The following is a 17,489-nucleotide window of genomic DNA, read 5'->3' as shown; positions in this document are numbered from 1 at the left end:
GATCAAAGAACTGTATATACCATCTGAAAGATGGACATATATTTCATAGCGTGCAAAAATCTCGGTTGAAATTGCTTGTGCTATCAACCAAATTTTGTCTCGGGAGGTATTTTGGTATTACCATGATTTATTCATTTCCAATATAACTGAGGATATATCTTAATCATGGCCAAGAAGAAGAATAAGAGCCAAAATAACGGCGATTCCCTAGAAATCCAGGTTCCCGCGGCTTCTGCGCCATTACCAGCATCAACTACATCAACAAAGACGAAAACAAAAGATACCAAGCCCACGCAACAACCCTCAACATCTGCACTTATTATTTGTCGCAACAAGTATGTCAATTGTTTACAATATCAATCCCCTATTACACAATTATGCGCAGATGTCATGGCTGTTTTGCAGATGCCATGCCTGAACTTATGAGGCGAAATTGTGCATCATCATTTTTTTCCAGTTTACCTCAATGCGCGTCCCGCATTTATATTTAAACCATCCGACTAACATTTTTCTCGCAGACATTGGCGTTATATCTCTTCTTTCCATGGACCATGGCTACAGTTGCCCCCTGAAGTCCTCGAAGCTCTCGCGAATAATAATTATGCCCTTCCTCGACCCCGACCGATTGACCCCGCGGTCTTTTTCGACATCCTTAAAATCCGACAGCTTGTTGACGATGCCACGAATCTCGCAGTGCGCGCCGCCAGTGGTGTAACATCTTCTTCTCTTTCGAACTCTTTGAATGCTGGAAATGGCTTATTAGGAAATGGGGGCACGGCGCTGGGCCTGGGGATTGGGGGAGGAGGGGGGAATGCGAAATTGAGTAAAGAACGAAAACATCGAATGCGGGAACAGGCTACACAAAAGTTATCCAAGGCATATCATCTGGATGAGATCGCATGTAGTGTCGCGACGATGCAATCTGCTTCTACACTGGAGGATGTGGCCCAACTTGTCCTACAGAGAAATCCCAATGATTCGGATGCCAAATACGTTCACTTTTTTCACGAGAAGATTCCTTCGCGGCAGCTGGCAGAATGTACAAGTTTAACACCATTGGATGAAGTAATAGCAGATAGGCCGAGTGAAGGCGAAATATTAAGGACCCGAGCCGTTACAAAGATATTCAAGGAGGATTTTGTGGGAGCGGCGCAAGATCTTACTTCTGCTTTATCAGTCTGTAGATATTATCAGAACCAGCATAAGGCAGGCCGACAGCAAATACAGCTAGCAAGTGAAGGCGCCGCCGAATCTCAGCGAAACAATGGTGGTAGATGGAGAGACGAGTTTAAGTTAGATGAAGAGGACCACCCGAGTAGTCTTGAGACCCAACTTCTGTTTCACCGTGCCGGTGTTTACTTAACTATTGCATGCCAACACGTTAATGCTGCTCTACCACCTTCGGCCCACCATCACGGTGACTTATTTACATTTGAGGCTGTAGACAAGGCCATGAATAGTCCCTGGCCCACCAATGGAGCGACAAGTAATGAAGACACAAGTAATGGAGAGAAAATTAATGGAAAGACAAACGGCGTGAACGGCACGTCAACTGAAGAGCCCGAGCTATCCGCAGCTGACAAAGAAGCACATCGAAAACGCCTGGAGGCACGGAAAGTTGTGAAGACGAATGCAAAGAGAGCTCTAAGAGATTATGTAGCATATCTGTCACACCTGGACTACACCCCTGGCCTTCCAGCTGAGATCACGGAAGAATTCGTTCGCAAGGTAAATTTAGCTGCAAATGGTTACAAAATTCCTAGACCACCTCAAAGCAAGCATAGTAAGCGGGGCCTTGATTTGGAAAGCAACGCGTCATTGAGTAATGGTCAATTGTCCGATGCACTTGTACCTCACAATGGGCATAACGGAAGAAGCCGTCCTCAATCTAGCACCTCTCGATCACCCGATTTGCCTTCTCTACCTCCGCCCAAAGTATACCAGATATCATCTCTATTCTCTTCTACTCCACCAGCCGATCTCCCCCCTTACCCAGAAACAGCCACAGCTCTAACAACTAAGCAACAACTTCGCGCATCCCAATCCGAGGCAGCCCAGCATATACTCGCCCAGACCGATTGTCATGAAGCCCTCACATATCACCCCCTTCTAACTGATGCCCTTCATTCCCTCTTACTTTGTCATTGTCTCGTGCAGACCTCCGCCCGTGAACTCCAGCGCCACGCCCATATGGTTGCGCGACTTGCTCGTGTTTGCGACGGCTACCCCATTTTCCAAGCCTCAAGATCGCCGTCTCGCGCCGACTGGATTGAAGTGATTCGCCGCAATGACAATTGGATTTCTCTCGCTGCATCATGGGAAACTCTTTGCGCACCCGCGCCATTACCAGGTCAAAGTCCGAGCAATCAACAAAAAGAGACAGCTGCGGAAAAGAAAGAGAGATTAAAGCAGCAAGCTATTATGGAAGCACTTGAAGATGATCGTGTTCATGATGAAGCTAGTTTTCATGCGGCAGTAGCGGCTAGACAGAGAAGACAGGAAGAGGAAGCTAGGAAGGCCGAGGGAAGAGAAATGCCTAAGAGATGGGCGCAGGAAGATGGAAAAGAGTATCCTATCAGTACTGATAGGGCTCAAGCGATTGTTAGATGGACTCGGGAAGCCCCTCCTGGAGGTGATGGTACTGGGCTAAAGAAGAAGAAAAGAGGTGTCAGGGGGAAGGGGAAGAGTAGTGTGAATGGTCTTAATGGGTCAGAAGCCGCTACTGAAAATGCAAAGCTTGATAGGGAGGGAGAAGGCAACGAAGAGTTCGAGAGGATTGAGGAGGAAGTCGACTGATTGCCTATCTCAATTCGCACTGGATACCAATTTGATACACAATTTTGGACATGCGGCAAATCACTATGAAATGAGGCAGTCAAAAATCTACAATTATGTGTATATATATTTGCGATTAGCGTGTCATCTAAGCGAAGTGACAACTCTTACCTTAGCCTACCTATTATGAGTTGAGAATGCATCAATCGAGTCATCAAGCGGTAGGAATAATATTCCAGCTATAAATTCCACACATATCATCCTACCTCAAAAATAATTGCAGGGGTGAATGGAAGAAGCGATCTACATTGCATATCACGGGCGCCCTTCACTCGACATCAATCTTATCCCATTTATCCGTAGAAGCCGATAGTCGTCTTTCCCTGTTGTAGAACCATGGTACCATACGTTTGGATTGACGTCGTATTTATGGCGAAAGTAACGGGGAGCTTGTAGATCACGTCGGTGCCTGGCTAAGTGCGGGGTTTCTTGTCATCTTTATGTTTTTGCATCGGTGTTTATACCCAGATGATATTGTAAGCAAGAGAGGGAGAGGAGTTCTATAAAAGGTGGATGCTCTTTTTATACCTTGGGACAATATATTGGTTTGTATTTGACTGTCTAGTTATATTGAGATCCCGAATCACTGGGAGCACTGAAGCATTGAAGTATTGAAACAAAATTACCACCAAGTTCGAGTAAAATGGCGGGAAAAGTCGACCTCAATGATCCGAGGAAACTGACAGATTTCAAATTATTATCTTTTGATGTATACTCTACTTTGATCGACGAGAAAGGTGCGTTTCTTGCTTCTCTGATTACCTCCTTTTACCATCACAGCATTGAACCGCTTCCCATATGCACCAACTCTCCCCCTTCCCTCTCCAAAACCCACCGAACAACTAACCACCTCCTCTCCAGGCGGACTCTTCACCGATCTCCTACCCCTCCTCTCCCGACTCCCCGAACCCCTCAAATCAAGCTATCTCGATTCCCGCGCCTCCACCCTCCAAGCCTTCCAAAGCCACGAACACCAACTCCAAAAAACCCACCCCACACTCCCGTACCCCTCCATCCTACGTCTCGCCTACCTTTCCTTCGCACAATCTCTCTCCTTCTCTCCTTCCCCCTCCACCTCCACTCTCGAGTCCGAAGCCCAGGAATTCTCACAAAACATCCCAAACTGGCCCGCATTCCCAGATACCGTTTCCGCGCTGCAGAAATTGCACAAGTATTATCGACTCGTCATTTTGTCGAACATTAATGAAGAGTCTATAGAAGGGACGATCAGAAATAATATGGATGTAGGATGGGATGCAGTGTATACGGCTCAGAAAATCGGAAGTTATAAGCCTGATTTGAGGAATTTTGAGTTTTTGATTGAGCATGTTGGAGAGGATTTAGGAGTGAAGAAAGAGGAGATTTTGCACACCGCGCAGAGTGAGTTTCCCCTTCTTATTATATTGGAGGGCGAACTGCATGAGAAGGATTTGGAGAATGTGTAAATGGGATGAACGCTACTGATGATGTTGATCTAGGTTTGCGAGCCGATCATGTGCCTGTGAAGAAAATGAACATGACTGGAGTTTGGATTGATAGGGGAAACGAAGGCCAGGATTATGAAAAGTTGAAGGACGAAGTCGCTTATACATGGAAGTTCAGCACTTTAGGAGAGATGGCTGATGCAGTGGAGGAGGCGTTCGAAGCCCAGGGTAAGGAGGTATAGATACCAACATACAGCAGTAACATGCAAAGCATAACACTTGGGTTTCTGAATGCATTCCATGAATAACTACGTAGTACAATTTGTGACTTTAAGATTTGAATGATAGATATATATATATGTAAAGATCCCATGACACTGTGAAGTCGATCCCTTCTGTAAAACCCAACACTCAACACCTAACACCGAGTAACGATTTCGTAGCTCGTTTGCTCATCTCGATGTGGATATCAAATAAAATGAAAAATCGCAACAAAACATTCAAGCCCCGCGGGGGAGCGTGGCTATGATACAGACATTGTTTTCTACACTGCTACTTATGATCGAAACCTAACCACAAAGGTTATTGATCCACTAGATTATTGTTCATATTTGATAGGGTGCTCATACGGTGGGACGTGATTCATAAAGTTGTTAATCTCCATCAACCCTTCGGTCTCTAAGCTGTGCATCAATTCTGTTTGTTGTTCTTGACTCAGACTACCTGATCTCAGTCCTGCTTCGAAGTTGTCTTGCGAGAACAAATGAGGCGGAAAGTTGTAGTATTCAGGTTGCGAAAAATAAGGCATGTTAGTTACTAACGAATGCTGCATTGGTGGTAGTGGCGCTTGAGGTGGTATTTGATGCTGCTGTGTGTTTGAGACAGGACCCCAAGGCATAGGATAAGATTGCGGTTGCTGTGGTTGTGTAAATTCTGGTGGAAAGTAGCTGAATCGACGATCGGATTGCCCACTAGAGGGACTTACAAAGATTGAGTTGGACCGAAAGGACGGTTGCAGTGGAGGTAAGGGATGGCTGTAGTCATATGGAGGCATTTGCTCTGGCATTTGGTTGAAGACGTATCCGAATTGCGGGGGGATTGATACGGATTGTTATGCTGCGCATTGTGTTGCGAGTGAGGAATTGAGGTTGATGTTGCGCTGGAGTGTTCGGATGCAGACGGCGAGTTTGCGTCGGTCAGCGATGGGGAAGTGGCAGAAAAGGATGAAAGCGAATTATCGCCAAGTTCATAACTTTTGAGACATGCCTTGGTGAGAGTCATGTAAAGTTCTGATGTTGCTTGAGTTCCTGGCCACCGTTCGCGAGAACGTGCAACGATGTCTAAAGCTAAAGAAATATGCTCTTCAAGCTCTTCCTTTGTGTGAAGAGCGCGAACTTCAGAATACGAAATAGACCATAGTACTGTGTTTATGGCCATGAATAGCGATAGGAGAAATGGCCATGTCAAATCTATCATGGCAGTTTTTATTTGATCGCTTTGCGTCCTGATATTACTTGAAGCTGCATCATAACACATTATCGCAGAATGATAGGACGGCTGGGGAACTTGAGGCGAAGGACGAAACAAGAAGATTATCATTGTATTGTACCTCCCGTTGAACCTAAAAAGGTATATTAGCACAACCGTGTTTTGGGGAGATCAATATTCGAATGGGCTAAGCTGGGTTGCATTTAACTATCATTGAGTAGGAAAATATTACCTACCAGGTTTTACTCCATGCCGGCTTTTCAGGAGACGCCTCGAGCCAATCTCCCAGTTTCTGAAGCATCTGGGCATACCAAGGATGCTCCTCATTCTTCGGCTCGTTTCTTTTTCGCAAATAAAGCGTTCTCCGGATCTCTGCTTGCAACAGTCTCATTCGAAAGAAGTGGATGGCTAACCGCTTCTTATCTGACATGGGACCAGGAAGAATACCATCAGCAGTTATGTACTCATCATCTACTGTTTGGAAAAACTGTATGTCCAAATGGTCTCTCCCAATTGCGAAAGCATTCGGTCTACCCATTGACTGCGCTAAACCAAGCTCCATAGATAGAACAATCCAAGCGAGCCTTCGCCGCATATCGAGCTGTAGAGGATCAACTAGACCAATAGATACCCCTTGAGTAATGGTCTTTTCTTCCGCTAGACCTAACTGTTGACACAGTCTCGTAGCAAGCCCAACAATATAGTATATAGCAGTGCGAGTGGGAGTAAGCATAGAATATTGCGCGATTAGAACAAGGCACTGTAGCGTCTTGATGTCTTTCGCTCTTATAACATCTTCAATGTATCCCATAGCAGCCAAATAATAGCTATCAGCAAGGCCTGCATACTGCATGTCCAGCTTTTGCATGCTTATAGCTAGAACCATGCGAAGGACGAAATTCTTATATGGATCGTTATCTCCATCATAAACTTCTTGAAGATTCTTGGCGAACGTAGGCTCGTGTAGAGTAGGGAGCATATACTGGGCTGTGTTGTGGTTAGCGAACATTAGAGTCCAACGTAACAATGCGGATGAGGGTATAAGCCAAAATTGAGCTCACAATCAGCAATATGTGACAAGGCTTCTTCGCCAAAGCAAGGTTAGCAGCTTGAAAAGACACGCATGTTCTTGAAACTTCACTCAGTCCACCTTTATCCTTCAGATTTACCACTGTTATCACGAAAAACACAAATGCTATGAAGCGGTTCACTACTCGGCAAAAACAAAAAGATCGAAAAGAAATTCATTGACTGACCTTTCTGATTAAATACCTCCACCAACTTATCGGTCACTAAGCGACTTGGTAATGTTGGCGCCGGTACAGCAGATATCATAGGATAAGATTTCTTTCTTTCCGAGGCTATATCTGGCGACTGTGCAGGAGTTCGACGTTGCCGCACTTCAGGCACGAGCTCTCGTATACTCCTGGTATCTGTGTATTTTTGGCTTCCTCCATCACTATCCGAGTCATCGCAATGCCACTAGAAGGCCCCAAGTATCGTGGCGTCTCATCATCGTCGTTAAGTCGGATCAAGCCTCCAGGGCGTACAATATCTTCCGAGTCGGGGGGATTCCCCTCTTCTTCGACCAATTGACTAAGTTCCATCTCAAGTGCCCGAACTTTTTCTTGCAATTTTATCACATATGTCCTAGGGATTTTCTTGCCTTTCGTTGTATCGAAGTACTCGCATACTGCCCCCGCACGCTCGCAAGGCAAGCATCGTGGTAAATTGGGATCACATCTTGTTTTCCTCTGAAGAATAACAGAAACATCATCAGTATATCTATACTATTAATTGGTAGAATGGCTAGTGTATTACAAACCTGGCGGCATCTGCAGCAGGCAGTCAAGGTATGTGCGATCCTCGGTGAACTATCCTCGCTTTCATGCGAGCTCTCTCTTGCGTGAAGGGACTTCGCATCGCGAGCTCTATTGACAGAGCCTAAGGCTTGTCTGAATAGGTCTGCTGTGTCCATCGACAAAGTGATAATATTAGATAAGAAGGTCGATTTTGTCGTTGTAGCGCCAAACTTTTGTAAGGCTTATCATCGTTGGGGTGGGTTATCGTTGAGAGATCGTCACCAGAATTAAAGTTGTACTGATCTAGGTGCACTATCCACAAATAAACAATCAAAACTCCAAAAACACCTGACGTTGTTTTAGTCAAAGAACTTTTTATTCGGAGCCATGAGCAGAAGTTGTGGCGAAGAGCAATGGTCGTTATAGAGGCATTTTAAGAAGTGGAAATCTTGACCGTTAGGAATTTCGGATGGATCGCAATATTGTATGGGTAAAATTTGGGAGGGGGCAATTAGGATTAGGGATTAGGAATGAAGGAAGCCATCCGAGTAAAACGACTTTTGAGAAATATCCCCGCGATCAAAATGTGGCCCTGTGGAGCAGGGGAATTAAACCTAGTACGCCCTCGAGGCCCTCTCCTCTGCTTCCTAGGTCAGATTTGTCGATGCCACGGGGCTGCAAGAATATTGATCTATCATACCAGGCGGGCATACAAAGTGTCTCGAGAAACAAAGAATTCCCTGCTTAATGCAGGACACATCTGATAAGTGATGTTGTTCTAGTTCTAGTTGTAATTATACCGGTACACGCAGATATACTTCATAGGGGGTACGAAAGTTCAGTGCGAGAATTGGTCTTGCAGCTCGTATTAATAAGAGCCTGGTCGCCTCATACCCATAGGAGGTGAAGATTGTAGTCAACACACCTATCGAATCAGACACCTCCCTATGTGAACCGCGATGGCCTGAGTGATATATATTGAGATAGTCTAATCGAGATTCTAGTTTCTTTAATGATTAATCCACCACATTGATGTTGAGAAGGAGTAGTCGGTGTTGTGATCTAACGCCATCGCCATATTTTATGGTATGCGAACACGCGTTATCAGAAATTGAAGTGAAACTCAATTGAATGATCTATCCAAATTCTAGCCTTTTGAATGGTTACATACCTTACCGAGGGACATTGAGGGGTGGATGTTAGGATGTGCCACAATCGGACAATTGGATTATCGAAGGATTATTGCTTGCTATTGTAGTATTATACCAAAGCTCGAGACCCCCAAGACTTTCTTCCAAGGTTGATTGGAAAGCGAAAGAGATACCGTAGTATTCCTTCGTTGATAATCTTTTCCTCTGCCGCCCTTCCTGTCCTCCTTCCTTCCTTTCTCTGTCTTATTGTATTGCCATTCGAAACAACAGAAGAGAGCAATCATCATGCTTCGTTGAAACACATGCCCACAACCATGAGGCGTCGGATGGTAAGCTGTATGTATTTACCGGGTCGTGTAGTTATGCACATTGGGATGAACCGACAAGCCACTGGCATCGCGATGACCAGTACTCCCGACTGACAGAGTGAATATACACCTACCGGTAGATATCCAAAGTAAATTCGGGATTTCATAATCATGGAATGTCCTAATCATTAGATTCGAGTATTGAAAGCTTCTGATTGTCGGATTACAATCCGAACTATTGGAAAGTATGATTGGTGACGAATAAAAGAAGTAATAGACGTTGGCTACTTCTGGAACGGTTCGACTGCAGATGTACCTATCTACTTACTGCATTACAGTTAGTTTACTCGTAATGTTTCTCGACCGATTTTATTGGATCACGGGATCAGGACTTACACATCATTCTACACTATGCCGATGCACGATACACGCTCGAGACACGATAAGAGCTGTTCGTGCAGGAATAAGCGGCCGTTTCTTTCTTTACCTCCAAGGTTGTCCTTGTGTTTTTGCGTCTTTGTTTTCTTTCAATTACTTTTCAACTATCCTGCCAATTTTTGCCCTGCAACCTCACCTACTCCGTACACTCTAGTGGGGCGTAGAAATCAAAAGATCATCAATCACCAATTTTGCCTGCTCGTAAGAGTTACCGAGTACCGAAGGAACGGCTGTACTCAAGGATTCTGCAGCAATCGATTATCGAAGGGCACATTTCTGTGGAATATTTGATGCAAGTCTTTCGGACCTTCCGAGCATCATCAAGTCACATTAGACTCGAATCCTCTACCTCTGGGTTCTTGGCTACATATATAAGTTGGATTGTGAAAGAGTAATTTTCAAACGCGCGACGTGCTAATTTGGTGGAGGCAAAAGTCGACTATTTTTCGACGTTCAAAATAATCATTTCTCGGTGTATCATTATACGGGAAGTCGAGTAATTGGGGCAGCCAGCAAGTACTATTCATCTATCGATAAACAAGGGCATGAATCCTTCCTGATTGCAACTTTGCTTGCACCCTTGGACCCCGCTGCGAGACGATCCAGACGGATTAATACTTTTACTTCCGCTGCAATTTTAGACTGCAAATTTGTTGGCCAGAGTTCCGCTTGTTTAGAAGGTGGGTTGAGTAATTCCACTTTCGTCTGTCTTTGTGGATCTCTACACCCATCTCAGTGCGGAATTGTTACTGTTATTCATTCGTGCATGATACAGTCTTGCCCTATGTTATTTGCTCGTGAATTTCTCGATCCGGCTCCATGGCCACTGCGATAGATTCCTATCCGAGTCACGCAATCACATGAGAGAGAAGCTATTGACAGGTAGTACCTTGCATAATATGCAACATGCATGATCTTGCGGAAGGTGTTTAGGAGTATAGGCTCTCTTTCTTTGAACCTGCAGCTTTCGTTTCCAGTCAGGATTTTGAGTTGAATCACGAGGCCTTATATTCAACTGACGTTGTGTAGCCACCTCTTAATGGCAAGAGGGATATGACATATCAATAACAAAAACTCTTCACCTGAAAATTCCGAATATTGAAAGACCTAGTGCTAGAGTAAGAATGCGTCGAGCCGGGCAAAGCGCCGCTGATACCCCGCTCCTACGAGTATCTAGGCCGGTCTCAGCATGTTCAAGATGTCAGTCCATTTACCAATAAGTATAACTCCATTGGCTAATACATACTAGGTCGAGCCGCAAAAATTAAGGTCTGAATCTTCCAACCTTAAGCGTAAATTCACTAACACCTTTTGAAGTGCGATGGGAAATTACCTGCGTGTACTGCGTGCGAGAAATCTGGACGACTGAACGAATGTTCAAGTGCAAATGATCAGTTTGCGAAGGGGAAGGAAAGGAGGTAAGACATCATGGCAATATTATTTTTGCAAAGCTAACCGTCAAAGTTATGTTGCTTCTCTTGAATCACGAGTCGAGAAACTCGAGAAGCGCCTGGCATACGCTCGGTTGAGGAAAGCATCTGTTGCGATGCATGATGTTGATACACCAACGGAATTGCCAGACCGGAAGGACTCTATGGCTACCATTAGAGCCGCGATTCATGGAAAAGCAGCTAGACGGAGGGAGACTGCTGATGTGAATGAATTGGTCTCCGACTTTGGTTTCTTGTGAGACACCAATGCTCCTCATCTTTGGGAGAATTATACTGATAACTGTAGATCTGTCCATGCTACCACGCGCGATTTTGAATCGTCAACAACAAATATGACATTTGCTAGACTCATTCTTTCGGCGGCCAACCATGACGAATTGCCTGAATCTGATTCTCTTCAATTGCCACTAAGATCTGTGGCGACAGCATCGGTCCAATATTATCTCGATAATGTCTTTGCTCTATATCCAATTGTCTCCGAGACAGCTCTATTCAATGCTTTGGATAAAATTTATCAGGGTGGCAGTCAGCCGGTGACTGATTTTGAGCATTGGCTATTCTTCATGGTCTTAGCCATATCATCCACCGCCCAATCCCGACATTATTTAGACTCCAAATACGAGGAAGGTGTTTCTTGGGCTGGCCGTGCTCTTGCTTATGCCGATCATGTTCTCATGCCTGGTCATGTTTCCCAAATACAGGCCTTGGTACTGTTTGTTCAGTATGCAATGCTGGATCCAGCCCACTTTGACAGCTGGCAGTTGATGGGATTTGCTTGTCGAGCAGTTGTCGATTTAGGATTCCATCAGGATCCGCCTAAAGAGCAACAACCAGACAAAAAAGCGTTAGATATGAGGAGGAGGATATTTTATTGCGTCTACTCGCTCGATAGGTAAGCAAAAACGCTTCATTTGAAAAAACCAGTGGATGTTAATGAACCTAGATCTATCAGCATGGTTCATGCAAGAGCATTTTCCTTCACGGACGACTCATCTAGCGTTGAATATCCGTCCGTATCACCCACGTTCCCTCAGATGGGTCAGGCGGATTCAATAGTTGGCCCTCATTCCATGGATTCCGCACATCTGTTGTGGCAATTACGACGTGCTCAATCAAGTTGGTATCAAGAGCTGTTTCAGTCCAGTCGAGAACCATTGCCACAAGGCTCAACATATCTCTGGAAGATGTGTCAAGAAATGCGAGACTGGTCTAACTCCTTTCCTGATTCACTCCCGCTTGCCTTCAAGGATTTCTTCGACTTGGAATTACTCTACAGTTATGTTTATTGTCTTGCTCCATCATGCCGAGTTCACGTAGTATCAGATTACGCAAAGAATTTGATCTTCGACTACGCCATAACATACATGCAGAAGATTTTTCCTATCAGTCAAGATCCTATCAATAAGGCATTCTATACCTATCATGATGCTCTACGAGTTTATTTCATTGGAAGTCAGTTAATAGCGGTGCTGTCAGACAGTCAAGATCAGATATTCAATGGCTCATACAACACTGGTGGAACGAGCTCTCCACCACCGTCTCTTCCGATAGTCACTGGATCTGATCACATCGATCGGAGCCTCAACTGTATAAACCATATCAAGGAAACTTTGAGGACATTCGGTCAAAGATGGGAGGATTCAAAGGCCCTTCTCTCGAGTTTCGACACTCGAGCCGAGCCAATCATCGCAAGCCTGCACGGGAGAAAACAGCAGCAGCAACAATATATCAAAGAAGAGTCTCCCATTGATCACAGCCCGAATTATATACCACCACCTGGCTACGATCATAGGACTTATCAAATGAAACACGAGTGGCCGAATATGAACCCAATATATCCGGACGCCTCAGGGTTTGGCGGAGCCGGTCATGGAGCTGGAGCACCCGGCTTGTAGAACAAATAAAGTACTTGGCCAACCGTCAACTACGGACTGTTTTTTTTTCTTAAATTGGTTAATAAAGTATCAATCTATCGATAAACCATGACATCACCATCGCTTGAACTTCGCAGCTTCCTATAATGGAAAAATCTGATTATTATGGAAAGAGTGACCCCAGTTTCTCAGCTGTTCACTTGAACATGCTGCTCGTGCCTTCTTCGCGTTCCAAATTTCATTATTTATTTCTTAGGGACAATCTACTTGCCTAAATCTTTCTGTTCCTTTCATCTAACTTCTATTCATCCGCAATCTTTCAGACACGGTTGTGTCGTATTGTTGACACACTTTTGGAGACAAATATCGTTCTCAGCATTATAAAAGTATTCTAATTTATCATATCAATTTTACTCTACTAGTATAAGCTAGCCAGTTAGTCCATCCGCCAGGATGCCGCCGTTCTTTTCGTGAGTAAATGTGTTCTTTTAGAAGTATGCCTTCTGACATTTCCAGACCAAGAAAACCGAAGGCACCTAGTCGTATCGATACAGAGCAGCGGGCTACCAACTCGCACTACTATACAGTTTTCAAAGTCGTCCTAAAAGTGACTGTTATTACTCTTGTTATTTGCATTGCTTTCTTACCAACGGTAGCACTTCGTAACAAGCACGGACATCATTCTGACGAGGTTCTTGTTAAAAATCTGGAACATCCTGCAAAATTCGATGTCTCGACTGAACTTGAACGTCAAGTTACTCATGTTCCACTTCGCCTTGTGAAGTCTGCGAAGTTACTTGTTCAACAATTACGCATTCGTGACTCGACATTGGGAAAGTCGACGGATGTTTCTACTAGCGAACAGGTCGAACGTTTTGAGGACGTTACCGATGCTACTACTGATGGTATTCAATACGGTGATTATACACTTGGTGGCTCAAGGCACCAGACCAAGTCCGAAATCGAACGATTACAGCATTGCTCTCTAGAGATCAAAAGCAAGAACAGAGGTAAATTTATTAGACAATTTCCTCTTCCTATTAGAGAGGATGACCGTGTAATCTCAATGCGTTGTTCTTGGCAAGAGCGACGCAAGCAGGGTGGAAGGTGTGTCTCTCATGAGTGGCAACCCACATCTCGCTCCTTGATCGTGGATGGAGATGCTGCTCTTTCCTCAGTTCACAGGCTCATGCCAACTTTTACTCACACGCCTGGGGTCATCAGCACTTGTTCCTACAATAGTGAGGTTAAGAACGAAGAAAAATGCCCCAAAGAATTGGTAAATGGTCTAAAGCCAGCAGAGAACAAACCAATTTCTATTTTGGTCAGGCCACCACCTGTCGTTCCCAATACAAAACAGCAATCACGGGAAGCAGTAATAGATGAGGAGACCAGTGTAAACTACAGACCCTATAAGGCAGATTGGTGTAGACATGGCTGGGTCCGTACCACTGATGGTTGGTGTATTTACCGTGGTAGCTTTGAACACCAGACGATCAGACCGGAGATTTTCAATAATCCACCCGCCTCCAAAAGATCGGTATCTTCAGAAGAACAGCGTCGTGAAGCGATAATAAATGAACCAACTAAACTTGAACCCAGACCTTTTCAGGCTGCATCATGTCCAGAGTTTTGGGTTCATACTAATGACGGTTGGTGTTACTATCGGGGCTCATCGAATAAGCCGTTGGGATTTTGGGGACCCGATACAAAGAAGTCATTATCTTCAGAACAAAAACGTCGGGATGGTGGTATAAGCAATGAGGCCAAAGAAACAAACACTGTCCAGGACGACTCATTCCATTGGATCATAGACGATGACGGTATCTGTATCCCTGAAAGCACAATATGGGCTGATCACGACGATCCGGGATTCTATTCGGGAATTCATTCACCATTTGACACTGGGCTTCATACAGTTGAGTCCATAGAGTCAGACATTGAAGAAGACTGCATGGGTGCAATCTTTCCAGCCCCTTCGTGCCCATCTCCTTGGATGTACGATGATGGCTGGTGCACATGGCTCGGTGATGGTATCGACGATTTCGATTGGAAGAGATCATTCCTAGAGCCTGTTGGGCTGAACTTTCAACGTCGTGATAAAGTTGAAGGCCAGAAGACACAGGTTCCTTCTTCACTGACAAGTAACGGGCTTCTATCTACCATAGAACCTAAACTTTCTGTTGCAACATCGTCATCAAAGCATCCTGCGACTACCACTACTACACATACTTCTAGTTCCAACTCTATCTCTACTGCCATCTCCCCAACTACCACTCTCCCTTCCTCCACAGTTGGAAAGTGTGACCCCCCTTGTATCCGTACTATGGATGGTCGGTGCTTCTTTGATCCCAATTATGAACGCAAGCATCCTCAAGATCCATTGTCACGGCCTCGAAAGACAATCCGGCAACGACGCGGTGGATCTATAAGTGAAGAGCGTGATGTTGCTCCCAGTTGGCGAGCCGATTCATGTGAGCCGCCCTGGGTTCGTACTGACGATGGTTGGTGTATCTATAGACCAGACTACAAGCAAGGAACAAATGCCTCTTTGTCCAACAATACAGAACAATCCAGTACCACGAACCAGTCCAATAAAACACCACAACCAAGTGCCACAGAACAGCCGGATGTAACAAATCAATCAACTGCTACAGCACAACCAACTCCCACGGAGACAGTAACTCGCATCCGCCACTGCATCAGTGACTTACGAGGAAATCTTCAATGCTTTGAAAAGTCGTCTGAACCTTGGCCTAAAACTACACCAGTTTCATCAGCCCGTCATCGTCGAGGTCTCTGGCCTGCCGATTGGGTACCACAGACACCAAGCGACTGTGATCGTTTTCTCGGAAACACATTTAAGCACTACCAGTGTCTTCAATCGGTAAAGCACAAAAACGTCGGATTAAAACTCATCATGGCTTTCCTACTTCTAGCTGGATTTGGTTCCCTTGTATTCCTCATCGTCACTTGTGTTAATCGAGCTGCACGTCCGAAAGCTCAGCCGTTTAGACAAATGAGCGGGATTGTCGATGCAAATGGTATGACTCAACATTCAACACCTTTGTGCAACACCTACCCTTGGAATAACAAAAGAGATACGAATGCAATGGACGGAGATCGATGGGCCAGGGGGCCGCCTGCTTATGATCCCTTGAGACAATTGTCTCCAGAGCATTCAGGTAGTTTGGTTGCCTGTACCAGGGAAAATAATTGCGCAAGTGGTAGTTCGGATTCGAATCAAAGTTGGGTTAGAAAATTGTGTAATAAATGTTTTAAGAGGACCAATTCGTCGGTCTCGGATAAAGAAGCACAGGCTGGAAGTGTGGGGAATGGGTTGAGGAAAAATAATCATAGGATTGATACGCTGAGGTTGCCGAGTGCAAAATTGGCGACGGTTAGGAGGGCAAGTGGATTGCCGAGTGACGAGAATGGAGATGTGTTCGTGGGTGGAAGTACGGAGACGGTGGTTATTGGAAGTGTGGGAAAGGGGTCGGGGAGTGCGGTGGGTATGAGGGGCTCGGATAGTGGTTCTGCTGGGGTTTCGGGTGATGCTGATGTTGATGTTGCTAGTGTAGCTGCGGGTGGCTTGATGAAATTGGGAAATCTTAGTGGTGATACGCTTGTAGAGCCGGAACCGGCGATGTTGGAATGTAGAAATGGAAAGGATGGTAAGGATGTTGGGATAGGGGTGGCTTGAAGACGGGAAATGGTAATGCGAAGAAGGTTGAATTTGGGGGAGGAGAGGAATTCGAAGAGGTGCGTGGTTGGAGGGATGTTGAGAGGGTTGAACCGTTGAAGATTGAGAGGGTTGATAAGGAGAATGTGAATGTAGAAAGGACGGGAGAGGGAATGAGTGATGAGGTGGAGATGATGTTGATGACGGTTGTGGAGGAGAATGATGAGGATGAGAGAAGAGGGGAATTGGAGAGGAGGTCTAGTATTGTGTGTATTAGTGGATGTTAGATGTGGGTGTGGATGTCGAAGTGGGAGGGCGATTGAGTATTCTTTGAAAATAGACGGATGGGAACGGAGATTGTGATATGGGTCATCCGTCATTGGGACTCGGTGGTTAGGAGGTTAGAACTTTCTCCTTTCTTTCATTTCCGCTGGGTTATATCACTATCCATAGAATCCAAAAAAATGAGGAAAAAGTATGAAGAAAGGCCGGAGAATGGCAGAGTATTCGTGTTTGCTTGGCCGGAGCAGGAAGATTGTCGTTTATTCACAGGAGACTGTTATCTGTATTCTCTTCTTTTGTCGTTTCTTTTCGTTTCTTTTCGTTAGTCTTGCCCTGTTTTGCTTTGTTTTCGTATTGGTCATTCGTTTAGATAAATTTATAGGGTTGGCATGCTAGATTCTAGATGCTAAGTACTAGCTAGAGAGTTTGGAATTGAAATGCATTTCTACTCGTTTGCTCGTTTACCGGTTTACATGTTTACATGTTTGAAGAAAAGACTAGTGACATTATGATTGACTGTATCATATATCATAGTGAGGCAAAATAGGAGAGAGAAAGGAGGCCGATGGATGTAAGGAATTTCTTCCTTTAGGACAGAGACAGCAAGGGGGAGATCTTGATGGTTTCGAGTTTCGAGATTTGCAACCGGGATTATAAGTACTGAGAAGGTGATAGATATATTAAGTTGCTAGGTACCTCACCTGGTTTGTATACATAAACATTCACGCTCCTGTTCAACATTATGTAACTAGGG

The 17,489-nt window shown here is 44.9% G+C and overlaps 6 protein-coding genes across 6 annotated transcripts; 4 read left to right on the top strand and 2 right to left on the bottom strand.

Annotated features, from left to right (window-relative positions):
• Nucleotides 1–165: 165 nt before the first annotated feature.
• Nucleotides 166–2,796, top strand: Bfra_010326 (putative histidine kinase group protein; the record flags this gene model as incomplete). The annotated part of the gene is made up of 2 exons (XM_037340660.1): nucleotides 166–335; nucleotides 519–2,796. The coding sequence occupies 2 exons, from the start codon at nucleotides 166–168 to the stop codon at nucleotides 2,794–2,796; spliced, it is 2,448 nt and encodes an 815-aa protein (XP_037189128.1).
• A 682-nt stretch (nucleotides 2,797–3,478) lies between these two features.
• Nucleotides 3,479–4,501, top strand: Bfra_010325 (putative haloacid dehalogenase protein; the record flags this gene model as incomplete). The annotated part of the gene is made up of 3 exons (XM_037340659.1): nucleotides 3,479–3,572; nucleotides 3,697–4,215; nucleotides 4,314–4,501. 3 exons carry the CDS (start codon nucleotides 3,479–3,481, stop codon nucleotides 4,499–4,501), a joined length of 801 nt encoding a protein of 266 aa, XP_037189127.1.
• Nucleotides 4,502–4,857: 356 nt separating this feature from the next.
• Bfra_010324 (putative fungal specific transcription factor domain-containing protein) lies at nucleotides 4,858–7,725 on the bottom strand (the record flags this gene model as incomplete). The annotated part of the gene is made up of 6 exons (XM_037340658.1): nucleotides 4,858–5,206; nucleotides 5,245–5,880; nucleotides 5,984–6,734; nucleotides 7,004–7,229; nucleotides 7,298–7,501; nucleotides 7,573–7,725. The coding sequence occupies 6 exons, from the start codon at nucleotides 7,723–7,725 to the stop codon at nucleotides 4,858–4,860; spliced, it is 2,319 nt and encodes a 772-aa protein (XP_037189126.1).
• Nucleotides 7,726–8,128: 403 nt separating this feature from the next.
• Nucleotides 8,129–8,511, bottom strand: Bfra_010323 (uncharacterized protein; the record flags this gene model as incomplete). Its single annotated transcript, XM_037340657.1, has 3 exons — nucleotides 8,129–8,224; nucleotides 8,250–8,309; nucleotides 8,350–8,511. Coding segments are annotated over 3 exons (318 nt in total), but the record flags the coding sequence as incomplete, so codon positions are not given.
• A 2,059-nt stretch (nucleotides 8,512–10,570) lies between these two features.
• Nucleotides 10,571–12,792, top strand: Bfra_010322ib (putative zn 2cys6 cluster transcripitional activator protein; the record flags this gene model as incomplete). Its single annotated transcript, XM_037340656.1, has 6 exons — nucleotides 10,571–10,646; nucleotides 10,696–10,715; nucleotides 10,764–10,864; nucleotides 10,911–11,132; nucleotides 11,184–11,789; nucleotides 11,841–12,792. 6 exons carry the CDS (start codon nucleotides 10,571–10,573, stop codon nucleotides 12,790–12,792), a joined length of 1,977 nt encoding a protein of 658 aa, XP_037189124.1.
• A 432-nt stretch (nucleotides 12,793–13,224) lies between these two features.
• On the top strand, nucleotides 13,225–16,474 carry Bfra_010322ia (putative zn 2cys6 cluster transcripitional activator protein; the record flags this gene model as incomplete). The annotated part of the gene is made up of 2 exons (XM_037340655.1): nucleotides 13,225–13,241; nucleotides 13,288–16,474. 2 exons carry the CDS (start codon nucleotides 13,225–13,227, stop codon nucleotides 16,472–16,474), a joined length of 3,204 nt encoding a protein of 1,067 aa, XP_037189123.1.
• Nucleotides 16,475–17,489: the final 1,015 nt, after the last annotated feature.

The sequence above is a fragment of the Botrytis fragariae genome (genome assembly GCF_013461495.1).
Source record: "Botrytis fragariae strain BVB16 chromosome Unknown tig00000186, whole genome shotgun sequence".
Taxonomy (NCBI): Eukaryota; Fungi; Ascomycota; class Leotiomycetes; order Helotiales; family Sclerotiniaceae; genus Botrytis; species Botrytis fragariae.
The sequence above is the reverse complement of the archived record's forward strand: the minus strand, read 5'-3'. Positions and strand labels throughout refer to the sequence as shown.